This window comes from Aquila chrysaetos, chromosome 20 (genome assembly GCF_900496995.4).
Source record: "Aquila chrysaetos chrysaetos chromosome 20, bAquChr1.4, whole genome shotgun sequence".
Taxonomy (NCBI): Eukaryota; Metazoa; Chordata; class Aves; order Accipitriformes; family Accipitridae; genus Aquila; species Aquila chrysaetos.
The window spans coordinates 7,192,704-7,217,652 of record NC_044023.1 but is presented as its reverse complement, the minus strand read 5'-3'; the positions used below and the strand labels follow the sequence as shown (position 1 = coordinate 7,217,652).

General features: G+C 52.4%; 1 protein-coding gene across 3 annotated transcripts in view; it reads left to right on the top strand.

Annotated features, from left to right (window-relative positions):
- The window catches only part of STAB1 (stabilin 1), a 61,702-nt gene extending 36,967 nt beyond the window's left edge, over positions 1-24,735 (top strand). For all 3 annotated transcript variants that reach the window (XM_041118817.1, XM_041118818.1, XM_041118819.1), the window contains 41 exons: positions 168-298; positions 693-804; positions 1,032-1,109; positions 1,491-1,592; positions 2,083-2,190; positions 2,703-2,834; positions 3,027-3,155; positions 4,021-4,077; positions 4,899-4,994; positions 6,106-6,301; positions 6,773-6,868; positions 7,965-8,010; positions 8,713-8,792; positions 9,726-9,851; positions 10,626-10,699; positions 11,050-11,124; positions 11,723-11,842; positions 12,869-12,916; positions 13,036-13,119; positions 14,030-14,176; positions 14,343-14,480; positions 15,085-15,144; positions 15,250-15,426; positions 15,983-16,069; positions 16,566-16,712; positions 16,883-16,948; positions 17,530-17,755; positions 18,432-18,581; positions 19,416-19,520; positions 19,972-20,079; positions 20,262-20,455; positions 21,168-21,312; positions 21,796-21,929; positions 22,263-22,428; positions 22,672-22,778; positions 22,989-23,108; positions 23,506-23,658; positions 23,780-23,899; positions 24,102-24,242; positions 24,391-24,516; positions 24,608-24,735. In XM_041118817.1, coding sequence (XP_040974751.1) covers positions 168-298; positions 693-804; positions 1,032-1,109; positions 1,491-1,592; positions 2,083-2,190; positions 2,703-2,834; positions 3,027-3,155; positions 4,021-4,077; positions 4,899-4,994; positions 6,106-6,301; positions 6,773-6,868; positions 7,965-8,010; positions 8,713-8,792; positions 9,726-9,851; positions 10,626-10,699; positions 11,050-11,124; positions 11,723-11,842; positions 12,869-12,916; positions 13,036-13,119; positions 14,030-14,176; positions 14,343-14,480; positions 15,085-15,144; positions 15,250-15,426; positions 15,983-16,069; positions 16,566-16,712; positions 16,883-16,948; positions 17,530-17,755; positions 18,432-18,581; positions 19,416-19,520; positions 19,972-20,079; positions 20,262-20,455; positions 21,168-21,312; positions 21,796-21,929; positions 22,263-22,428; positions 22,672-22,778; positions 22,989-23,108; positions 23,506-23,658; positions 23,780-23,899; positions 24,102-24,242; positions 24,391-24,516; positions 24,608-24,658 — 4,758 coding nt within the window. In that variant the 3' untranslated portion in view covers positions 24,659-24,735. The remainder of the gene's footprint in view (positions 1-167; positions 299-692; positions 805-1,031; positions 1,110-1,490; positions 1,593-2,082; positions 2,191-2,702; positions 2,835-3,026; positions 3,156-4,020; positions 4,078-4,898; positions 4,995-6,105; positions 6,302-6,772; positions 6,869-7,964; positions 8,011-8,712; positions 8,793-9,725; positions 9,852-10,625; positions 10,700-11,049; positions 11,125-11,722; positions 11,843-12,868; positions 12,917-13,035; positions 13,120-14,029; positions 14,177-14,342; positions 14,481-15,084; positions 15,145-15,249; positions 15,427-15,982; positions 16,070-16,565; positions 16,713-16,882; positions 16,949-17,529; positions 17,756-18,431; positions 18,582-19,415; positions 19,521-19,971; positions 20,080-20,261; positions 20,456-21,167; positions 21,313-21,795; positions 21,930-22,262; positions 22,429-22,671; positions 22,779-22,988; positions 23,109-23,505; positions 23,659-23,779; positions 23,900-24,101; positions 24,243-24,390; positions 24,517-24,607) is intronic.
- Positions 24,736-24,949: the final 214 nt, after the last annotated feature.

The following is a 24,949-nucleotide window of genomic DNA, read 5'->3' as shown; positions in this document are numbered from 1 at the left end:
ACTTACCTGCCACGCCCAGGAGGCCTGCTGTGCTGCTGAGCATATGCTGTCTTTCTACACATCCCTTTTATGCGACCGCAAGAGTGGGATGGCTGTTGGTTATATTTTGTGGTATAGGTGTGGCAGTGGCATGTCTTATTTGTTCATTTTTGTGCTTTGGACAACAGAAATCTCTCTTCAGCATCCCAGCAGGAACCAATGTCACTGTGCTGGTGCCATCAGAGGCAGCTATCAAAAACTTGAACAAGACGGAGAAAGATTTCTGGTTGACCCCCTACATGCTGCCATTTTTAGTCAGGTATGCGGAGACTCCTGCCTTTGCTTTCCTATGCCAAACAACAATAACAAAGCTGTGAGCTGGATTTCTGCTTGTACAAGACCAATAAAGAGTTATCTTGAGATAAATCTAGAAGCAAGATTAAATATCTAGCAGGCAAAGAATTTAGTAGGCATTTAAAATGTAACGGACCACAGGCCATGGGAAGTGGATTTATTTTTCATGTATTTGCAGAGGGAGATTTTCCCTGTCATGTAGATGCAGATGGCATCAGGACAAGTAATTCCCTCTATCATTTTCTCCCCATGCGTAACTACTTCACATGAGAGACGTGAATGTTGCGTGGTATGGTCTTATCTCCCTGTTATTACAAACAGTGCCTAATCTTTTCTTTACCTGCCTTTGTTCCCTTCAGGGCCCACTTTCTTGAAGGTGTCTTCACTTCTGAAAAGCTCAAAAAATACGACAAGCCAGAATTGCCCACCCTCAACCCACAGACCAGATGGCAGATAAACACCAGGAGCGGCGTAAGGGTTTCTTACATAATGCACATGTACAAGTGTCAAATTAAACTGCTCAAGAGCTGCTGTATCCAGTGGGGAGCCTGGATGGGACACTGATGCCCTCAAATTCAGACATCTTTCAAAAATTGTACTCAGATCAATCATGTGCAAACCTGAACAAACAACATACTTGTTTTGAATTTGCTTGGCAATTTCTAATCCTTTTCCTTCTCCCTCTGATACTTTTGCAGGTATTAACCATCCAGAATGCGAGTATAGTCGTCAGCGACATCCCTGCCAGCAACGGCATTATTCATGTCCTCAGTGAGGTACGCCAGTACGTGTGATACTGGGAAATGCTGCAGTTGTAGCAGCAGGTTTGTGTTGCAGCATCTGTGATTGGGCCAAGGAGGAATACATGTCTGGACAGTTAGGAAGGGATATAATGTCAAGAATATATTTGGTTATCACAAGGTCCTGACAGATGTTTCCTGTGCAGCAGTGTTTAATGTTTAAAATATTTGTCTCCAGGACAAGCGGGAGGCGAGTTCCTCTTCTCTTGCCTGACAGAAGAAGAGTTAAGGCTATTGCAGAATTGTGTAAAATGAGGCCTTTTCTAATTGCCTTTCTTGCAAGCAGGGCAGGAGTCTAGTGTGATTTCCCCCAGAGCCCCTCGCCCAACCTTGCTTATGAACTCACTTTTTCCACAGGTTTTGTTGCTGCCTTCAGGAGATATCCCACCAAGTCCTCCAGGTCTGCAGAAGCAGCTTGAGACAGTTGCCTCATTCAGCACATTCAAGGAGTTGCTACAGGTAAGCAGCTGAGGTGAGCACTGTTGTGGTTGTCAGAACTGTGTTTTGAGCAAATGCCCACCTTACCTTGTACTGGGGGACCGAAATTTGGACTGCCTGGTGAGACAAGGGAGACCACCTGTTTCCTACCATTCATGAGGGATCTTCTCGGAAAGCTCTTTTGAGCAGCCAGAGAGTTATATACTTAGTTAGATCTCTATATCATTGGCACGTTATTACAGTGGAGGACAACCTGTCTACCGCAGGCGCTGTCATGCTTGTGCAGGGCAGAGAAACTTAGAGGAAAAGGAAGACTTGTTCATAACTGAGAAGCTGCATTTATGTCAGCCCAGGAGGAGGAGCAAGCAATTAGATGTGTGTGACTGAGTAGAAGTTGTATATCCCATTTTCAAGCATTCCTTCTAGCGCTCGTGTAATTGATTTCATGCATGGTCTGGTTTTTAGTAAGTACAACTGTAATAGCTAATGTTACTGCTTGGACATTTTTTAGCAATACCAGCTCATTGGAAAAATCGAGTCCTCTGAAAAATACACAGTTTTTGTTCCTGGAAATAATTCCATCGAGGAGTACTGCCATGCTGCCAATGTGACACAGTTGGTAAGCTCACTGCTTCCTTTCAGTTTGAGTATGTATTGTGGTAAGTGCAGGGACATGTACACTGTCAGATCATAAACTTGAGTTCAGTGGATTTGAGCATGGAGAGGAGAAGCATATCTGATGCTAAAAGCTGGGAGAAATGCGGCAGAGAGAAATGAGAGGTTTTTCTGGGGTGTTGCAATGGGATCTGAAAACAGTATTTGGACTCCAGATGCAAATTTCTGAGTAGATTTGTGTGTGGATAGATGGCATGACATGTTGCCCTTCCTGGCTGGCTGTGGCATATTTGTGGCAATTTTCGACCTTTTGAAAGGTTCCAAAAGCATTTATGGCTTCATCCAGTAAAAGGGTCATCAAGTGTGATCAGTCATCTGTGATAGGGAGTTAGTAGGCTCTGTGGGCTTAACTAGCCATTACAGATGCTTAGGAACTCCTCTTATGCCATACCTCTGACTGAATTGTAGTCTAGGAAGTCAAGAGAGTCCTAACATTTGGTGGTTTTGTGTATTTAGGACAACGAGACAGTGCAGTACCACATTGTACTGGGAGAGAAGCTCTTGCCCACGGACTTGAGAAGTGGAATTCATAAGAACAGCATGTTAGGGCTCTCCTACTGGCTCATGTTTTATCAAAACAGCACCCAGGTAAGGAAGGAAGACTGTTCTGCCATTTGAAGATCTGGCTTGACCTATCACTTTCTAAGGCTGGTGGCTGGATACATCCATTTCTGTTTTGCACACCCTCACAAGTTTACTGTGACTGTCTGACAACTGTTACACAATCCATGCAAGAGGAGTCAAAGGTTATCGTATCAGCCATTTTCTTCTCCTTTGCAGAACTTTGTCAATAATATTCCTTTGGATGGAAAATTTCTTGAGACGAAGAATGGCATGCTGATCGGGGTTTCACAGGTCCTCCAGATACAGAAGAATCGTTGCACTGCCAATACCACCACCATACAAAAGGTAATGGTGATTACCGAGGAGCTGACCACCATTTCACAGGGTTTCCCCACCTGCTGAACCAAACTGATGAATAGGAGACAACCTACCTTGTCTCTTCCACGTGGATGAGACAGTAGCTTGTGGTCTGACCCCAGATGAGCGTCATGTGAAATGGGACATCCTGGAGACTTGGCACCTCCTAGCCTCAGACTCTGTGCTTCTAATGCAGCAGATCTGCAGCTCTTGTGCAGATCACGTTCAGTTCACTTGCTGGGGCTCCCTCACAGTGCCAGCCGTGGGGCAGGCTGGTGCAGGGACTCGCAGATACTCAGCTGTGGAAGGAGAATCCAGCCCAGTTCTTGCATGGCATGACCACAAGGCCCCTAGGAAATGCTGTGGTCCGCCTGGGAGTCATGGCCAAAGGCCACATGTATCTTGTGGCTCTTGGCCATCTGAAGACTGCAGGGTCAGACTGAGGTATGCCTGCTTTGTTACAGATCAGAAAAAAAGTATCTGCAGCCTTGCATGAAGGAACTTCAGGCCTACAGAAAGCCCTATCCCAGCTTAGGATCTCAGGAAAGGTGTAGCATGTGATCTCTTCTGGTTTGTTTTGTGGTACAGTCTCTGGAGTGCAGAAGTAAGACCTTGTGTACACCACTGGAGTACAGGAATAAGACCTTGTGTGAAGCCTTTGATAGCAGCCGGGACCTGAGGATCATGCATCATGATTTTCCGTCTTTTGGTGTTTTGAGCCACAGAGATAAATATATCTTTGTCTTTGTCCCAGCCAGCAGCCTGTACAGCACCATTTGTAATCAAGATTAGTGTCTTGGTGTGACGTTGGTAGAGGGCACACATGTGACTTGTCCTGTTCTCTGTGCCCTAGTCAAGATGCGGCAAGTGTGAGAAGGGGATCAAGTGTCCTCCTGGATCAGTTCTTGTGGTAAGTCTTTCATTCATGTGACATCTCACAGATGGTTTGCAGATACTGCTTTGATGTCCTTTTACTGCTCTACAGATGTCATCTCAATACCTGAAAAAATGTGCCCTTGAGTCCTCTGTGGCTCATTCATTAGCAAGGTTTGTAAGAGGAAGAAGAAACCAAGGGAGGCTTACACAGGAAAAACACAAATGTAAATCATGAGGCTCCTTACAGAGCTGGCACCAGGCTTTGCCTGAATTTCAGGAGAACTTTAGAGCACGCAGTGTGAGGAGTTTCCCCCCTTAGCAGGGAAGAAGAGATGTCTTTTTTTCATCTTTTACTCTTTTGACATTATCATCAAGGAAAGCCTGTTTAGGGGTGCCAACAGCAATTTCCCAGCCTGGACCATTGGTTTGTTCACACGGATGGGCTGGTCGGGCCTGCAGCTTGTTTGTGAGTGAGTGACGAACATTTCCAGAGAGGAAAACGGCTAAACATGTCATCTGCGTGCTGGCTATGAATTCCCTAGCAGCCACATCTGGCTTCTTAGGCTTCATTACTTTATGCCAAAAATTTTCCAGTTGCTTTTTCCCAGTATTCATACTGACATGTATACCATGGATTTGGCAGGTCGCAAAATAGACTCTGTGTGGTGACCTCATGTCTAGAGATGCCTTATTGGTCTCAGCTCTGGATAGTCCAAATTTTTAGGGCTGTTCCTGTAAGATAAAAAGCACAATTCCTCTGTTAGGCAAGAACACTGCCATATGCGCCAAAATGTACAATGTTTGTCTAAATATTGTAATATCTTCTACCTGTATCTGTGTTAATTATATCTGCAGGAATTTCCAGGAAGCAAGAATCTCGCTCGCTGTGAATTACGCTCTGCAGATACGGGAATACTTGGCTGCCATTTCACCTGTGCAAAAGTTTCTCTAGTAAGAAAAACATTTGCCTTGCATTCATTCTGACAAAAGCAAGATGGGTATTAGAAATACAGCCATGGAAATACAGCCTGTGCTGAGGTCCTGGCTGCGTTTGTGTCATTGTGTAGCTGAGACTGGGCTTGTCTGGCAGTCGCTCTCCATCCTGGAGATAGAGGGCACTGGAGAAAAAACTAACCTGCGGAAATGTCTGCACAGTGATGGATTGTGGTCTGCTGTTTTGGTATTGTTGCTTTGGGTTTTGTCCTGCAGAGGAAGAGAAGGAGTTGAACATTTGTAGTCTGGTTTCCTAAGGAAATGAGGCATGAATGATGGTATTTTGCTTGTGCATGTGCCTTCCCAAATAACTGATGACTAATTGGAGCCGAACCAAAGGGAGGAGCAGAAGGTCTCGCAGCTGTTATGGCCCCTACCAGTTTTGTGAAAATGCGTGGTTGGGGAAAACATTTGAAGAGGAAATGGTAAAAGAAAGACTTGTGTGAATTTGAGCTCTTATAGGTATTGAAGCATCTCCCTGGAAAGTTTAGTGGGAATGGGAGATTGAGGAGAAAGGAGAGAGGGAGTTGGACATACAGTACTCGCATGCAGAGCTTCAGTCAGCACTTGTACCTCACCGGGCACTTCTGCATCCCTTCATTAGACAATGTTTCTCTTCATCTGTACTGTCCAACTTGGTCCCACCATGGTTTCCTCCCTCCATGGGTAGATGCAGAAAGAAGTGAAAGCAGTTAAATCAGCCTTCTGAACCAAATCACCTTGTGGCAGAGCCTCTTTCTGACCAACAGAGTATCTTACTGGTGGGACACCCTAGGGACACAGGCAGGAGATAGGCTGGGTGGGCGCAGGACTGAACATTTGCATTGCTCACTAAATGGCCAGTGTTGCTCAAGGGCAGTGCCAACCTTTGCATGAAGTTCTGGGCAACAGAGCACCCCACTTTAGGGGGTTCACTCTGTCCTACCTGCGCACATCTGGCCCTTTCATGCGTTGTCAGAAATCATGGCTATCGCATAGTTAAAGGAATAGAGTAGCTTCCACAATAAAGCTGTACCTTGTCTGTGCTGCACAAGATGGCTTAACCCAACTTGTTCTTGTTGTTCTCCAGAGGTCCGTCTGCTGCCCCGGCTACTACGGACACATGTGCGATATGTGCCCAGGAAAGCCAGGACAGTGGTGCTCTGGGAACGGGGAATGCCAGGACGGCATCGAGGGCAGCGGAGAGTGCCGATGCCTGGAGGGTTTCCACGGCACTGCCTGTGAAATGTGTGAAGTGGGCCGATACGGAGCTGACTGCAAATCAGGTGACACTGATGGCTGTTGCAGCTTGTTGCTACCATCCTGCTTGCAAGGGGAGAAAGTGGCCACGTCTCAGCTCTCGGGAGGGGTCGTGGGAGGGAAGTAATGTCCCAAGACCTCTGAGACAGGGAAACCAGGGAAACAGCTGGCAGGCCACCGAGAGGACAGCGGGAGTGAGCACTTGTGGTCAGCCAGAGGAGTGGCCCCATTTTTCATCCTCAAACCAAGGCATGACTGACTGTGCTATGCCGCTCATCTTGCTGCTACCCAAACTACGGAAAGTAGAGGTGGGTGGTCTATTCCTGGGCTTTTTGGCCCAGTAGTGAGGGAACAAGAGCTGATACTCCTGTGACATTTTCTTTATGGCAGTTTGATGCGTTGGATTAGGAACAGAGCAGCCAGCGAAATGGCAGCAGGACTCTGCTTGTGAGACCTGGCCGGTTTGACAGTGATGAGTGTTTGTATTTCCCCTGCAGAATGTGCCTGCGACAACGGCATATGTAACGACGGACTGCAAGGGGACGGGAGCTGCCAGTGTTTCCCAGGGTGGAAGGGCCCTACCTGCCAAGAAAGTACGTGAGTGTGAAGGGGCCAATGGTGCAATATTCCCTTTTTGGCAGAGAAATCTACGTGATCGTCTTCAGTTGCCAGAGCAATTCTGTGTTAGCTGAGCAAGGTGACCACAGTCGCATGTACTTTGCACCCCCCCGAAAGCTTATCAGACTGCGCTAGCTCATTCCTGCACATAAGCTGCATATGTGGTGTGACTTCCCCAACAGCACATGAGCTCTCGAGTTATTTGGGTGAAATTCATATAGAGAAAAGCGTAACCCCTGCTTCCATCTCTGCTGAGATTTGAGGCACCTCAGGAACAGCCCCTTGCCCTGGGAGAGAGAGATGGAAGCTCCCAGCTAGATTGGGTTGACCATGACTCCTGTTACTTGCCTAAGAAGGTGGCAGGGCTTGTTTTGAAGCCTCTGAAGGGCTCCAATATGTCTGCTGAGTTGCTTTTTCTGCTTACAGATGCATTGATTTAGGTGAGCTCAGGCCATGGTCTGCAGTTCTCAATATATCTGTCATTGTATGTCAAAGTAATATGTTGGAGATGTTTGTTCCTGGGATTTGGGATTATGATTACCATTGGGGTGGGGAGGAACCTGAGCTTCTAAACACTTTGGGATATTAAAAGTTTGCACACAAAGATTGATTTTGTAGTGAAGTCAAATGTTTTGGGGGCATTTAGAAATGGAAAATGAGTCGAGCTGTCCTGTCTAGTGTAAATGTAAAGCATGAAAAATTTCATCTTTTTGCTTCGAAAGAGGCAAAGCCAAATGGCCCTGTATGTCTGGATTAACAAGGTTTTAGTCCTTGTTTCATTCCTAGCAGTGTGGAGGCCATGCAGATGGGATCAAATTGAACCATTAGCTCAGACAGAGAACATCAAATTCACTCCATTGCAAAGTGCCAAAACATAAATCCCATGACGTTTTCCTGCTGCCATGTAGGACAGGAGAGTTAGCATAACTGCTGGTGTGTCCCATCATCAGTCAGGGCACCACAAGTGTGGCAGTGAGGCTGTTTGCAGGGTCCTTTACTCTAGATGGCAGAAATGGCCCCAGCAAGTGCTAAATTGAAAATGCCAAGTCACGTTTGTGTTTTCTCTTGCAGGAATTGAGATTGACTTATGCAATAACACTTGCCATCAAATGGCCAAGTAAGTAGAGACAAGGGGCTGGGTCATTCTGAGAAAGCCGTGTGAGTTTGTATGTGTTTTACATAGAGGTGATTCTGTGTTTAGGGCTTCGCAGAGGGCTGGGAGAAGGTGCCTACTCATTAAAGATGCATAAATGTCAGTTCCGTTCTGGGAACTCTCTTTGGTGCTAAGCTGCATCCAGTTTCCCTAAGGATTTTGTCTGTCTGAGCATAAATTCTTTCCAAGTTCCTTCTGCATGTGTGGATGGGAGAAAGCAGATACTCCAAGGTACTCCAAGTCTGGCCTTATTCATGGAGCAAATCAACTACCCATTTACAAGCCCTTTCTGCCTCGCCTGCCCCTGCCAAGGAATTAAATAGGCTGATGGGCTGCGATGACTCCCTCTTGCTGCCTTCTCCATCCGTGATCTAGTCTCCTATTTTGCGGTACCATGACCCAACCATCTGCATTGTACTATGCAGAAGCACGTGGGCATGGTGAAGGTGCACTGTGCGAGGTGTGAAACCTGTGCCTGGATGCCAGCTCCCTGGCCAGCGTGACTTGAATATTGTGCTGTAAAGAAATACACAGCAACTTCAGGCATGTTCCTCCTGTGGTCATTGTGGTCTCTAACTTGCATATGCCAGACTTGGATAGTGTTTCCCAGGGGCCGAGTAAATCAGGAGGTGTCGTCAGTGATTCTTTACCCCTTTCTTGTTTCAGCTGCCTCAATAGTTCCGCAGATTCCCCACCTACGTGCTTCTGCTCTGCTGGATACACAGGGAATGGGACCCATTGCACAGGTATGTCCAGCAAGTGTGGGCAAGGTTCAAGGCTGGCAAACACCTGTTGAAGCTATGCAAAGACAAGGGGTTTGTTTGTGAAATAAATGGCATGATGTTGCCAGGGGAAAGATCATTCAAATCCTTTTTGTCTCAGCCATCCGCCATAAACTCTGCCATGCTCTGGTAGAGATGTTTTCCAGTCCAGAGCTTTACACAGGATGCTCTTGATATTTATAGAGCCTGCAAGAGAGGGATAAAAAGGCAGGCAAGTGTAGCAGGGCAGTTCTTATTGTTTGTGGAGAGAGATGCACATGAATGGGTTGTATTAGTTCTGATACAAAGATACAACAATTTCGGCCATGAATCCCTGGAATATGGGTGCTTCAATTCCCTAGAATTTTGTGCTCCTCCTATTTGCTGGCCATGCCAAAATCAGGTAGAAGCAGTGCAGCAGTTGTGGCAAAATAAGGTAGGATTTTGGGATACTGCTGTAGAGCTACATACAAACACAGTCTATGTGAAAAGCAAACAGACAAGAAAAAGAACTCACAGTGATAAAACTATAACAGTCATAATACTGGTAGACATCACAGTTTCTTTTCAGTATTGCCCTTGTTTGAAAATGGGGGGCGGGGGGAGCAAAAAAATAATTTACGTCATGCAGGAAAATATTTTTTTCTCGTCTATTCATTAGTCCTCAGTGAGCAAATGTTGTGATGGAAAGAATTCTTAGTCCAATTTGCGGTTACCTAAGCTCAGCATGACTTTTGGACTGGCCTCTCTCAGATGTGGATGAGGCCCCACGCCTTTAAAGGACCTACAGTTTCATCGAGAAACTAAGGGGTTTTAATAAGATGTTGTGATTTTTGTTAGGATAGATGATCATTCTGGCACAGTTCATCTTTCCTAGATGCTCTGAGCTGATTCTGCTTCTCTTGTTTGGGGTCACAGAAATAGATCCATGCACTATCGATCATGGTGGCTGCTCCATACACGCTGTATGTACTAAAGTGTCCCCAGGAGAGAGAACCTGTGTCTGTAAGGAAGGCTATGCTGGAGATGGGACGCTCTGCATGGGTGAGTGCTCAGTGCATGTTTTGGTGATAGTGGTGAGGCATCATCCATGCAAAGGGGAATTTCAGACTAAAAGCATTAAAATTGCAAGTTGAAATGTTGAATAACTGAATTGTCCTTTCACTTTGTTCATGCAGTGATTATTTCAAAGCAAGTAATTGCTGGTTGATCTTGATTCAACCGTCGTTCTGGTTTTTGTTGAGGTGTATGCACACATACGTGTATGTGTGTACATACATGCCTGTAGTTATGTGCCCAGCATTCTCCCAGGTCTTGTTTAGTGAAGTGGTCATCACTGTCCCAGCACAGTGCCACCCAAAACTGGGCAGAGAGCCCACACTGCCCTTGGCACCTGTCTCGCTGGATGGCCTCAGACCAGTGTTTTGGTCTCAAACCAAAAGAGCCCTGAGAGGTTTCTTGCCCTGATGCCTGTCATGGAGAGGTCCAGAGACAGAGGGTGAGGGCAGTCTCCCACAGTGGTGCTCCAATGTGAGGATGGAGCTGTGGGAGAGTCCAGTCCTCTCATATCCTTTAAAGCACACCCAGGCAGGCGTGGGATTTTCTGTGGGCAGATTTATTACAACTGAGACCCACATGCGGCAGTAGAACTTGCAGTTGTACCCTTTTCCTTTGCTATCACAAGTCACTTTTCCACCAAAATGTTTCCCAAGCTGGGAAGGTCCTCTCTGTTGCTTTCCCAGTACCTCTTTGGGTCACTAATTCCCAGCTGCCTTGAGCAGCCCTCAGCAATAATGTGGCCTTATTGTTTTGCCGCAGAAATTGATCTCTGTCTCGAAAGCAACGGGGGCTGCCACACCAACGCAGAGTGCATTAAAACAGGCCCAAGAAAGGTGAGTATATAAGATGGATGTCAGGGCAACGTTATTATGGAGGTTGTCACAGCTGTGTAATTTTCTTAGAGACAATCCTTTCCATTGCAATGCTCTGCCTCATGTTTATTACTTTCCACATAGAAAAGTTGCCTGGGAAGGGCATGAAAAGATTGCTGTTTCCTTGAAAGCAGATGCCTTCTGTTGGCTAGAGGCTGGACGCAGTCTCAGGTTATGTTTGTTGTCGACACAAGCATGGTTATTCATGAATAGCAATGAGTGCTATACCACAGACTTTCCACCCAGCTCAGCCATTGTGTATTTTCTTTACTGGGTCCAGGTTTCAGACAGAGCATCTGTTCTCCCTCCAGGTTGCCTGCAACTGTCTTCCTGGTTACAGTGGGAATGGCGTGAGCCAGTGCAACCCCATCAACTTGTGTGAACAGGTACGTCTGCGTTTTGCTGTTACCAGAGGTGAAGGCCACAGCCTTGAAGCGTTCCTTTCTCCCAACAGTTAACAGCAAGAACAGGGTTAGCCTGCTCATTTAGAGCTGGCTGTGTTGCCTTTTCACATACCGAAGGGATTTCCTGGTGTGTTTGGTTTCCATTGCCTCTCACAATGACCTGCGAGTATGTGGGCCGGCTGGCACTCCCTCTTGTGGGAGAAGCAGTGTGGAAACAGTGACATAGGGTTGGAGGCATCTGGGTTTCTTTCTCTACATCCATTTTGTGTGGGACATGCTCAAAAGCTTAAGAGTAATCTGTGGTCACGGCATCGCTGCCATGTCAAAATGTCTCTCTGCATCATGGCTTTTGTCATCACTCTGGGTTCCAAAGTAAGGTGCGAAAGTCTTGTTTCATGGGAGGATTTGGTGCTGAAAAGCCCTTGAGGATTTGGGTGAGGTTTATTCTAAGGCACTAGGCAGGTGGGAGGAATGGTTTCCTTTTCACTGGGCTGGATGTAGTTAGCAGCTCCTGCATGCAAGTGGCCATTCAAGCTGTTGGTGACGCCCCTCCGTGCAAGCCTTTTGCTTTTCTTGCTAGAACAACGGAGGCTGTAGTCCATTTGGGCTCTGCAAGTACACGGGCCCTGGCACTCGAAACTGCTCCTGCTCTTGGCACAGTATCGGAGATGGCTTCACCTGCCATGGCAAAGTGTATCAGGTGAGAAGCATGCGCAGCATCTTTCTTTTGTGTTCGGGCCCCTGCCCTGCAGCAAACGGCTCCCTCCCCTCCAAGCGTAAGCTGCAGGTGAGCAGATCTGTAGTGTCATATTGACACTTGTGTGGTGTAGGAGTGGAGACAGGTGCTTTGAGGCAAACTATCCATAAACTGTAGGTGTATTTGGTGTGCCAGCTTGTGGGAGACAGTCACAGTAAAGTGACTGCTCCAAAGGGAGTCATGGTGTGAACACTGCTGCTCTGTCAGCAACGTTGGCCATACCTCCAGGGTGCTGTTTTCTCAATGTTATAAGCAAATGGGAGTGATTTATTTTTTTTCCCCAAGGGAACCCACTTCTCCTAGTCTGTGGGATCAGGGCAGCTGTACCCTGTGGCCATGCCAGGACTTGGGATCCAGTCTGGAGGGCAGCAGTCTATCTCTGGCTCTGTTGCCAATACAGCAGCTGTCCTTGGGCAAACCGGTGACCTTTTCTGGTAGTGGCAAATAAAAGCTGTCATCCCTACAGCAGAGCCAGGAGAAAAGAGATGGACTCGGTTCTGTGCTTCTGCTCTTACTGGAAGTTAGTGTGGTAAGGAGAGGGAGTTTGCCCTGCCAAGGCTATGTCTGCCACTCTGGACAGCATCCCAGAACTGGTAGTGGCAGCGCTGCAAGGTTAAAGTGGAGAGATTGTGAAGCAGTTGAGGTGTCCCATGAGCACAGGGGCAGTTAAACCTATGAGACAGCTGCTGCAGAAGCAACCAGCTTTCATCTCTCTGTCTGCTTCATCCTGCAGCATCCTTGATGTAAATGGTCCAGGTAGAAGTCACTGCCTGCTTTGTAACCTCCACATCTTCCATGCCCACAGTGCTGGGAAGGGAGGGAGGGAAAGATCACTATGGTGTGTCAGGAGAACCAGTGTCTCGTTGGGGTGGGAGAATGACCTGGAGTGGAAGCACAGGTCACCGTGCTGACTGGTGAGGAACAAGTGGAAGGGACTTTGCTAACACCAGCTGTTTCTCTCTGTTCAAGGAGCTCGGAAGGATCGAAGACGCATCCGTGTTCTTTAAGATGATACTGGTTGGTGACAAACAGCTTGTCTCTGTGTAGTAAATCCCACTTAGGGTTTTCTGCAAAGGGTCTTGCTAACTGGAACTATGTTTTCTGTTTCCCTTCCCACAAATGCTCTTCTACCACAGGCGGAAAACATCAAGGAGCTCAACGGGGCAGGGCCTTTCACTGTCTTTGTCCCACGGGCAGATTTCATAGGCAACACCACAAAGGTAAGTGTCCTCCCATCCCAAGCACTGTCAGGTGTTTGGCAAGCTCCAGTTGTGGCAACGTACCCTCTGGGGCTGTTCTGTCCAGTAAATTGAGGCAAAGGGGCTGCACTGCAAAGGGTTGAAGGCATCCCCCATTCTCCATCAGTGTAAGAGCAGAGGTTTGGAGGCGGACTCACCGCAGAGACAGTCTGGGCAGGGGTGGACGTGGCTCCTGTTGTAAGGAGACCCTTACTGGAGACTGTCTCACGGTCCTCAGAGGCACTGTGCCAAATCAGTGATGCGTGGTGACTTTCGTTGCCCCTGGCTGTTAGGGGCTGGTAACAGCAAGGCTTCAAGGCATCTGTGACAAAGACTTCTTATTCCTTCTCTGTGCCCCAGGCCCTGCCATTCCACTTCCATTAGTCCCTTCCTTCTAGTCCCAACAGTGGGATGTTTGGGGCAAGTGGAGACCTGAGGGAGGAGAGATCCTTATTCATGACTCTGTGAACCAGGTTCTTAACCAACAGCTTTTTGGTGTCAACGTAATGGACTATCTTAATACCATCACTGACAAGTCCTGTTGTGCAGCTTCACATCGCTAGTCCCAACGGTTTTCTCATGGGGCCCCCCCATACACCCAATAAAGGAACAATTCCCAACGACTGCATATCCCGGGTGTCACTTCCTCAAGGCCTATGTGGTCATTTGTCCTCCATCGAGGGACCTGAATGCTGGTTTTGCCAAGCTGGTTGAAATTTCCCAAAGCTCTGAAATGGTTTTGTACATTCACCGTGTTTTGGGGGGACTGGCTTTCCTGCAGGGATGGGTCAGAGGGGGCTTGGGCAATCCAAGTCTCCCTCATTGGGTCTGGGGGCCTCGCCTGCAAGGCGAAGTACCCCAGTGTGACCTCGTTCTTGTTTTCCATCTGTAGTTTGAGGAGTGGAGGAGCAGAGGTCTCCTCCGGGACCTGCTTCGCTACCATATGGTGGGTTGCCAGAAACTGCTGTCCAGTGACCTGGAAGCCCAGGAGTCCCTTACGTCTTTATCTGGTCACAAAATAAAGATCACAGCGAAAGAGGTAGTTCTCTGCCACAGTTCCCTTCCCTGTCACACTTGTCAGGATGTCACTTTTGCCGTCATTTGAAGGCCACTGTGGCTGTGGCAAGTGACTTGCCTAGGCCTGCAGACGGGTCACAGGGCGGTGCCGTGGATGTGAATACCTCATCGCATCCCTTCTCTCTCAGAATAGCATCTATCTCAATGAGGAAGCCAAAGTGGTTGTGAGTGACATCATCGGCGTGAACGGCGTCATTCATTTTATCAACAAGATCCTCATTCCAAGTGATCTGGTGGACCGTAACGTTTCCTTAAAGATCTCACGGGTAAGGCTGAAGCCGTGACTGTGCCCTGATAAGCCCTCAGCCCAAGGCCACGTGGGGTGCTCTTCCTCCCTGTTCCTACCTGTGTAGGGCTTGTCTGAGGGCACAGATTGGGCTTGTGAAGGTGACCGCATTTGTGGCATAGCCATATTTGGGACAGAGGGAGCCTTATCCATCACTAGGGAACAAGAGTACTGGATGTAGGTAGGGGGATCACGTCCCATGCCAACCATCGCACTCCTTTTCCACTGCAGAGCAGACTGCAGCGTGAGATTGCCAACGTCTCTCCGCTGCTCCTCAAACAAGCGCTAGGAGCTTATAGATCCTGCGTTTTACAGAAGATAACACATTTTCTGTACAGCACAACGGAGTGCTGAAATTCATCCCAGCTCTTGCCATAGCGGTGTCTACCCAGGATGAATCAGAAGAGTGGCGGCTGCTGAATGCCAGCGCTCGCCAGGCCAAATCCATCAGTGTGATGATGACAGAGAGAGACTTGTGTTTAGCTACTGTAGTTGTTAACCGTCTGGTTTCTCCCCTGCACTGCTGCTCCAAGTCCTGGAGGGGGACCTCTTAGTGACACTTGTTTGCTTTCTTCCCTCTGCAGCAAAATATCACGCAAGTGGCAGAGGCCTTTGGGTACACCATTTATAGCAAGCTGCTGCAGGTGAGCGACCTGACCCCTGCTGCTCTGTGGGGAGGTGGTGTGTACGTGTGCACGTTTACTTTTGGCTTGTGGCTTTTTCTTTGTATCCCGTCTTATCTCGGACAGGACGCGGAGCTGCTGCCACTGGTTAATGACCCCCGGCATAGACCCTTCACCATGCTGTGGCCCACAGATGCTGCGTTTAACGCCCTCTCAGAGAAAAGGCAGAAGTGGCTGTACCGCAGAGAGCATCGGGACGTGCTGGCCTCCTACCTCAAAGCACACATGATCAGGGACACAAAGGTAAAAGTGACAACAAACGGGGTTATACCTCCTGAGGCCACGTGTGGTGCCACCGCCTGCCTGTGGTTACGACAGAGCGACCTTACCAAATATTTTGCTGCTGTAGAACATACAGCATATTAGTTGTCTTGAGAAGACCCAAAGCTGTTTGAGCATTTGAGGCAGCTACGGCTTCATCATGAACCTCTGGTGCAGCGTGGCTGAGCTGAAACCTTCTGTCATCAGCTTCTTGGAGAGGCCACATCACCGCCAGAGTGCCATCACAAGGCTCGTAAACAGGCTTTTGTCCATAGGGGTGGTGAACAAAGGAAGAGTCCAGCTGAGCAAAACCAGGGCCTGCTCACGCATGCTGGTGTCTCACTAGTGGTTCAGGAATCTGGGACTAACCCGGCATAGTTAACACCGTTCCACCCACACCGCCTTCACGTGCTGCCACATCACACTCCCTCTCAGCGTGGCTGCCGACCCCTGTCCTCACCAGGCAGCATCCCGTTAGAAGTATGAACTGCCAGTTTTGCCTGTCTCTCCCTTCACGTATTTCTTTTTCCCCTCTTAGATTGTTGCTGGTAATGTGCCCCAAGTTGAATCCATACGGACCATGCACGGCTCCGCTGTCTCGTTCAGCTGCAGCAAAACCCACGTGGTGAGTGATGGCAATGCTGGGCTCAACTTTCCACTGAGCAAGTGTCCCTGGGCATAGCCACGGGGCAACCGATGCTCCCTCTTGGTCACCGGCAGAAAGTGAACACAGAGTTGGGGTGCTTGCAGGCTGAGACACCCCATTCCCCTGGCTACAGCTGAGCCTGTAGAGAGGCTCCAGACTCTGTGGCCAGCGGGGAGGGAAGCGTGGAGGCATGTGGTACCTGCACACGCGCGTCACGACGACCAGGTTGCAAAGCCGACCGCATGCTGCCATGACCTTTACAGGGCACGTGTTGCATGGATAGAGGCTATTTCTTAGGAGAGATGGCCGTGAAAAGTGGCAATCAGGAAAGGTGGTCAAGGACATGAGCACAGAGATTTTTTGAGAGTTTTTGGGGTGGTTGAGAAGTCGTGGCAGCCAAAAAGGGCAATTTTTGGGTGGTGCAGCCAGGATGCGGGGTGTGCCAGGATCACAAGTTGCTTTCTTCCTCTGGTAGGGGGAGCTGCTGGTGGGGAACGGCGATGCCACCATCATCCAGAGGCACATGGAATTCAATGGGGGCATTGCTTATGGCATCGATAGGCTGTTGGAGCCACCGGATCTGGGATCTCGGTGTGATGAGTTCAGCTTTGTTGAGCTGCAGGTGAGCACTTGCGATGAGGCCGATGAGGATCTGTGCCACCTGTTGAGCCCCATGCCTGGGAAGAGGGATGTCAGGAGGGCTTGCTGCTTTTCCTCGGCAAAGCTCCGAGCAGCCGAGAGAGGCAGAAGCACATATTGAGTTGTTGTGAGGTTTCTTTCTCCCCTCCACAGGGATCTACAGAGAGCTGCGGACTCTGTGGCTTTGAGCCACCCTGCCCTGCTGGCTCCGTTCAACGGGTAAAGCTCACAGCTTTGTCACCGAGGAGGCCTGTTACAGGGCTGATGACAATACCCACATGCCCCTCGTGTTTTAGCAGCAAAATGAAGGCACGCCTGCACGTGACGAGTCCCTTGACGCGGTCGCATTGCCCATGCCTGGCCCCAAGTCTCGTGGTCCTGTAGGGCAGGAGCTGGGCTGGGCAACATGGGGTCAGGGTCTCCACTGGTCTTTGCTTAGTCAATCCGTATACGGGTGACAGCGGCTGCAGTGGTCCCTGCAGCAACACTGGGGGCTTCCCTGGGTGATTTATAGCAAAAGAGCTTGGCCTGGCCGCTGAAGATGGACCAGGGGTCAGGTGGTGAGCAGACTTGGGGGGCAGTGGTTGTACCCCACTCTCACTGCATCGCCCGTTGTGTCTCTCTGCCGGGCTTCTGGCGTGTCCCTGAGGTACATCCGTAGCTCCTCTGCCACCAGCCCCGTCGCATGTTAGGAAGCCTCTGTTACTTCTCATAAAACTGAATGAGTGGCAGAAGAAAAGTCAAGGTGAGACGTCAGTGACCAATGTGGCAAACTCTGTGTTTTGCCTGTTTCCTCACAGGGGGAAACCAGGCGCTGCTACTATTACGGAAACCACCTGTTGAGAAACACTTTTCTGTTTCACCGCAACTCTCTGTTGCGGCCATCCTGGCCACCCTCCCCGTGGGACCCCTTCAGAAGACACTTCTCTTCCAGGGGGCCTCTGAAACGAGGCTGCAAGAGGAGCTGCGTTTCCACCCAGTGGGTCCCTCAGTGCTGTGCGAACCACTATGGCCGTGACTGTCAGGGTAAGGAGCCGCGCGACCCTTTCCCACCCCGGCCCTTTCTCTTGTGGGAAGACGGCATTAGTGGTTCAGCGCAGACGTCTGGCGTCCGTGAACGTGCTTCCCTGGACAAGGGTGGGCAAAACCTCAGGCAGGGAGCTACAGTCCGTAGAGGCTGCAGGGAATGATCCCCGGGAGCGCGCGTGTATGGTATCGTAACGGGGAATTCTCTTTCCTTGGAGAAGCCCTTGTCCCCACGGAGAGCCCTGGGCACAGGGCTGCTGGGGGGGGGCTGTCAGACACGTCACTCACCCCTAGATGTTGCCGATGCTCAACCATTCCCTGGCATCTGCCCTCTGCGCTTTGTGCGTGGGCAGCTTTTGTGTTCTTGGATGAGTCTCCTGCCAGGTTACCGTGGGGCGGGCCAGCACAGCCTCAGCACATTGCAGCAGAGGGTCTTCCCAGGCTGGAAGCTATGCCAAATTTGTCCCTCTTGCCCCTGTTCCTAAGGTTTATTGTCATGGGCTGTCCCCAGCACTCACTCCCCAGACTGCCAAGCAGGGTCTGTGGTCCGAGCACCCCATAAGTGGCAGCTCACGTGGCACCTGGTGTGCAGGCTTTGCACGGGGGCAACGGGTGGCTTCCCTCCAGCGCAGGGTCACTTTGTCACCGTAGCCTCACTAAGATGCCCCATTTGCAGCATGCCCGGGAGGGCCGGAGGCACCGTGCGGTAACCGTGGTACCTGCGAAGACAAAATCAGTGGCTCGGGGAGATGCAACTGCAGCCAGGCTTACATTGGGACCAGCTGCGAGCTGTGTGCGCCGGGCAGATATGGGGCAGACTGCCGAGGTAAGGGGGAAGCTGTGGGGTGGCAGCAATGCAGAGGGTTTGTGCAGAGGTGGCTGTGGCACATGGTGCTACTTGGAGAGGAGGTAGGTGCTGGGCAGCCTACGGCACGGGAGTCAGCGCTGCCACGTTCGCACCAGTCCCCACAATACTCGGGTTAGACTTCTGGGGCTGGGGACATCCCTCCCTGGGCTCTTGGCCGGGCAGCCGTTAATCCACCTATAGTTTGAGAAGGCTGGGTGGCACGTGCCAGGAGCTGTGGCCAGTGCAGCCGTGCTGCCAATGCCCTCGCCTCCGTGCCGAGCCTGCGGGGTCAAAGACCCCTTCTCGTTTGTCAAGCACAGCTGAGAGCCCCAGTCGGGCAGAAAGTATTAAGATGTATTTTTGAGCTGGGGTACAAATCCATAAGTAAGTTGCGATGAACCCTGTACAGAAGGAGCGTCTCCTGGGACATGATCAGCAGCGACCTGTGCCCCTGTGATGCAAAGGGAAGGAAAAGGGAGTCCCCCATCCTCCCATCCCAAGCTGGGCCTTACAGGGTCTCCAGGAATGTTTTTGATGGCTGTATGTTTGCAGGGACTCAGAGTGAAAAAACGCATCTCTAGAAATGCCCGGGGAGGGGAATGATGGGGGTTTGTGGGTGCAGAGAGGCTTCCCCTCCCCTGTGAAGGGTGCGTGTTGCAGGGCTGGCGGCGACAGGAAGGGATGCGCGCGTGCTGCCGTGCCTGCCCTCGTGCACTGCCCACACAAGCCACGTTTCTGCCACGTGGCTGTCCCGTGGCCTTTCACTGCCACCAAGGCAGGTGCCGCGACAGTGGTTTTGTCCGTTCTTCGCAGAGTGTAACTGTACTGAGAATGGCGTGTGCAACGGAGGACTGCATGGCGACGGCTTCTGCTTCTGTGCCGAGGGCTGGGCTGGAGACCGCTGTGAAATCAGACTAGGTGAGGGATGCCAAGCCCCACCACCCACTATTCCCTGGGACCCGGTGCCGTATGGCCTCTTTCCCGGTAGCTGCATTGTTCAAGCAGCCAGTCAGAAATATCTCCAAAAAGGAGCTCTCGGCTGCAGGGCTCATCCTGAGATCTGGCCCTTGCTGTTGAATTTCACAAGGGTTGGGGTGGTGAGGAGGAGGAGGAGGAAAGCTCCACTTGATCGTGAACAAGTCCCTGAGCTCAGAGATGCTCCATGAAGAGCTTGAGGGTGAGGTGAAGGCCTGAGGTGTATCTGATGGAGTAACGGTCCTCTGTATCTGGGCAAGGCATCTGCAGAAAAGCGCAGTGGGAGAGAGGGGCGAGTGTGGGGCAGGTGGCCTGGGGCAGAGGCTGGCCGTGGCAGCCATGCCTGTGTTGCAGCCCTTAGATCATTCCTGACCTGTGTGTGTTCTGGTTTCAGTCATGACGCCCACCTGCTCTCCACCGTGCCACCCCCAGGCCGTCTGCCGCTCCAACAACCTCTGTGAATGCAACCTGCACTACGAAGGAGATGGGAGAACGTGCTCAGGTAGTGGGGGAGCCACGAGGGGGCTTGGGCGGCGGGCGAAGGGGAAAGCAGACAACATAGCGAGACAACAGGTGACCATCTCCCGATGGCCACATCGGTGTGACAACTGGCAGGACAGACAGACAGACCACCAGGACGCCTAGCAAGGTGTTTTAGCTAACCTAACGCTTTTATCCCTGCAGTGATCGACATGTGCAGCCAGGACAACGGGGGGTGCGCCAGGCATGCGCAGTGCACGCAGGTTGGCGTGAACGTCTCCTGTGCCTGTGCTTCTGGGTACGGAGGTGACGGCTACGTCTGCGACCCCATAGACAGGTGTGCGGACGGCAGGAACGGGGACTGCAGCCAGCACGCCAACTGCATCAGCACCGGGCCGGTGAGTACGTCCCCTAGGTCTGGGGAGATCTGCGTGCCTGGGAGAACAGCGCGGGTGGATTCTGTGGGATGCTTCAGGCTGCTGGAGGACAGTGGCGTGACAGTGTCCCCTGTTACTGCAGTCCCCAGGCCCGCCCCTCCTCTTCAGTCCTCTCAGCTATTGCGCTCATCCTGCAGGTCCTTACTGCCAGGCAGGGGCCATGCCCTTGGTCTGCTGCCATGCCCTGTCTGCTGCCTGGCTCTGGTGAAGGTCCCGCTGATGTTTATACTAAGGCCATTTTTTCCCATCCCTCTGCCTAAGGGGTATAAGCTGTGTCAGTTGCGGCATTTCTGGACTGTTTTGGGGGGCTCTGGGATGGTCCTTTGAGGACAATGCCGGCCATTTTTGCAGAGGAACCAGAGCTGCTCACTGCAGGCCAGAAGATGGGACGGGGAGCATGATGTAGTCCAAGAATCACAAGCCCCATACCTCAAAACTCAGCTGTCTTTCAAACAGCATGTGACAAGGATTCAATGTGACATTTTTTGGTTTGTGTGCGCTTGGATGTGGGGTAGGACAGAGGCCATCCGGCCTTTCATAGCTCTGTCATAGTCCTGGCAGGCTGTAGAGGCGTTCTGAAGGCTCATCCCCACCTTCACAGGCATACAAGGATCCCCAGTTGGCATCTGTGTGTTTGCACTCACACAAACGCCATCCTTCCTTTGTGCTGCAGAATGAGCGGCGCTGTGAGTGCAAGCAGGGCTACGTTGGTGACGGGATCCAGTGCCTGGAAGAGGCCGTGCCCCCCACGGACCGGTGCCTGGAAGACAACGGGCAGTGCCATCGGGAGGCCATTTGCACCGACCTGCACTTTCATGGTGAGTGTGCGCAGCCCTGCAGTGCCGGGGATGATGTTCCATGGAGAAGTCACACTCCCTCATCCTTCACCTTCTGGCTAGGGCAGCCCTCGGGAGAGCTGGACGGTGGGACAGCCAAGGGGCCGGGGACTCGTCTCTGTAGCTTTGTCTGGTTTTCACATTCCCCTTTTCCCCTACATGTCATACGGGGAGGACGAGCCGTCCTTGTCTGCTCCGGTGTGACGCATAAGATGGCCTCTGGTGGGTTTACACTGCCAGTAAGCACTGACTACCTCGTGGAGGGCGAGAAGCTCAGAGGAAGCCGTGCTGCATCCCACCTCCTCCTCACTTGAGCATTGTCCACATCCCACCCTCCCATGCAGCACAGAGCACCCTCCGTTGGCGGTGCTGTCCGTGCTCACACAGGGGACCCACGCCACTGCCCCAGGGAGGCTGCTCGCTCTCCATACCGTACTGATGCTCCCTGGCCTTGGTATCTTGCAGATAAGACTATGGGCGTATTTCATCTGCAGTCACCCCGAAAAAAGTACGACTTCACTTACGAGCAAGCTCAGAAGGCCTGTGCCGCAGAAGGCGCTTCCCTGGCCACTTTACAGCAGCTCTCGGCAGCACAGCAGGTCAGGGCAGGGATGCAGAGCTCCATCGCCTCGTGGGGTGGGGACACGCAGTGCTTCTCCCTGGGGCCGGTCCAGCGGTGGCGAGCCCATGACTTGTGGGTGGGTGACGTCTCATGCCCTCGGGCAGGCCCTGTTTGCTCCATCTACATCCATGAAACCAGGAGGGCCAGTGGGTCTTGCCAGTCACATTGGGGCGAGAGCTCTGGCAGTGCCCAACTCTTCAGGTGTTGGGGGGGATGTCGGATAAGGCTGCACGATGGGAGTGTGCATCAGGGTGGAAAACCTGGGCCAAGGATACTATTTGTAATCTAATCATTCATTTTCCTCTGCTAGATGGGATTCCATCTGTGCTTGGTGGGTTGGCTGGACAATGGCACAGCCGGCTACCCCACGGCCTACCCCAACCCCAGCTGTGGGGCTAACCGAGTGGGCATCGTGGACTACGGCTCCCGAACCAACCTGAGTGAGACCTGGGATGCGTTCTGCTACCGGGAGAAGGGTAAGTAAGTGGCGCGAGCACATTGCCTGGGGTCGGTCCTGTTGGGCACAAGAGGGGTGTCGGGGCAGCAGGCAGAGAACTGCCCTCGGAGCATGAGGCGCGGGCCGGCAGGCACATCCCCCTCTCCCTATGCCTGCGCCGGGAGGGAACGTGATGAGTGGTATCCAGAAGTCAAGAGAGAGGTGGTCAGTGGAGCCAGCATAGGCGAGTCAAGTCAAGTCACATCTTGGCGTTCCTTCGCAGATCTGACTTGCACCTGCCGTGATGGGTTCGTGGGAGATGGGTATTGGTGCAGCGGCAAACTCCCTGATGTGCTCGCAGACGACGCTCGCTTCTCCACCTTCTATTCTGTAAGCAATGCTCTCCTGGTTCTCTGGTACACCAGCAGCCGGCAAAGAGGCAGAGGGAGGGATCAGCCGTAACAGGGAGAAGTGGTGGTTTGGTCTGCATGCGGGGTAGAGAATACAAACACAGAGGCATTTTCTTGCCTGGGCTGGGGAAGGTAACAGCACTGAGCTGCCGGCAGTGTGCTGATGGGGAAGATCTCCCATCTTTTCCAGATGTTGCTCGATTTTGCCAACGACACAGAAGAAGGACTGGATTTTTTCATCTATTTGTCTGATGACTCCGCTCCCAAAACTCTCTTTGTCCCTCTGAATTCTGGCTTCGCAGACAATGAAGTAAGCAAGCAGGGATGAGCGGCCGCTCGAGGGCGCATGGAACAAACTATCAGAGCCCCAGAGGAGAGCAGGAGCCCGCCAAAGCTGGCATGATGGTGAAGTGAAATAGAGTCTGGGGAAGGAGGAGGAATTTAGGTCAGAGGGGACCGCTGGCGGTCTCTAGTCCAGCCCCTCACTCAGAAGAGCCATTTAGGTCAGATTGCTCTGAGCCTTCTCCAGTTGAGCTTTGACTGTGTCTAAGGATGGCTATCCCCCCTTCTCTGCACAGTAGTTTTGAGTCATGTTGTCCATGAATTGAGCTGTCTTGTGGCCGTGGAGAGAGGCTGCACGCAGCAGGAGGGAAGGGGTGAGAGCCAGCTCAGCCGCTTCTCACCCCTGCTCCCTGTTGCTTTTTCAGACGCTGACAGGAGAAGAACTGAAGCTCCACGTGTCCTCCAGCAACGTTGTCCTCTTCAGCTTCAACCTCACAACGGGCACCATCATCCCGTCCCAGTCAGGATACGACCTCCATATATCAGACCTCCCAGTGGGCAACAGTACAGAGCGCTCAGTAGGTTTAACCTCGGCTGAGGTCAAAAAAACCCCGCAAGTTTTCACCGCATCTCTTTTGAGATGGGGAACAACAGGGAGGCTTTCCGCTTGGGTGACATCACCTCTGTCCTGTGCTGTAGGATGCCAAGGGGATCAATGACACGATGATTGTGGAGTGGGACATCATAGCTTTCAACGGCATCATTCACGCCATTGCAGAGCCGCTGAGGATCCCACCGCCCATCGTTCATCTTGGTCAGGTGAGCGTCCGAGGGCACGGGCGGGGAAGAAAGGCGCCGAAACAGCTGGCGCCAGGCCTGGGAGCAGGGACGGCGCGACCGGCCCCGTCCTCCCTGCTCCCCCGGCACGGCTCGTTTTGGCTGGGCTGCCCACGGTCAGCAGGGTGGCCGTGCGGGAGATCCCGTCGCTCCGCCGTAACCGGGCCCCCGTTTCTCGACGCAGGTGAACGGCGTGGCGCCGGCCTCCGTGGCCACGGGGACGCTGTCAGCGCTGTGCTTCGCGCTGGCGCTGGCTGCCGGCGCCGGCGTCGCCTACTACTGCGTGAAGAGGCGGCGGCGGGAGGAGCAGTTCGGGTATTTTCAGGTGAGCGCAGGCGGCAGCGGCCTCTCCGGGGCCGGGGCAGGCGGCGGGAGTGCGGGGCACCGCGGGTCCCCGAGGGACCGCGCCGCGGCGGGGACGGGGGGCTCCGCCCGCGCGGAGCTAACCCCGCCCCGCGCCCCGCCCCTTCCAGGCGGACCTCCGCGAGGAGGAGGAGGAGGCGGGGCCTCACGCCGCCAGGCCCCGCCCCCAGCGGCCGCTCGTCGCCATCCCCAACCCGCTCTACGGCGGCCACGCCCCCGACTACGAGCCGCTGCAGGTGAGCCCCGCCCCCGGCCCCGGCCCCGCCCCCGGCCCGCCGCCGCCGGGGGCGGGGGGCCGCCGGTCTGACGCCGGTCTGTCCCCCGCAGGACGCGCTGCTGGCGGAGGCCGGCACCGACCCCCCCGCCTGCCTGCAGTGAGCGAGGGGCCGGCCCCTCGGCCCCCGGCCCCCGCCGCGCCCCGGAGGGCGCGGAGAAATAAAACCGCTCAAGCCCCACCGCCTCTGCCCCGATACACGTCGCCCCCACGCTGCCCCCGCCGCCGTCAGGGACGAGTCACACCAGTTCCTCACCTCCCCAAACGCCCCTTTTGCTCCATCCCCGTCCCGTCCCGTGTTCCCCCCCCCCCCCGCCTGCGCTGCGGCCATACGGGGCACAAGCTGCTCCGCGCTGGACACCTCCATCCCCGGTCTCTCGGACACCTGCCCCAGG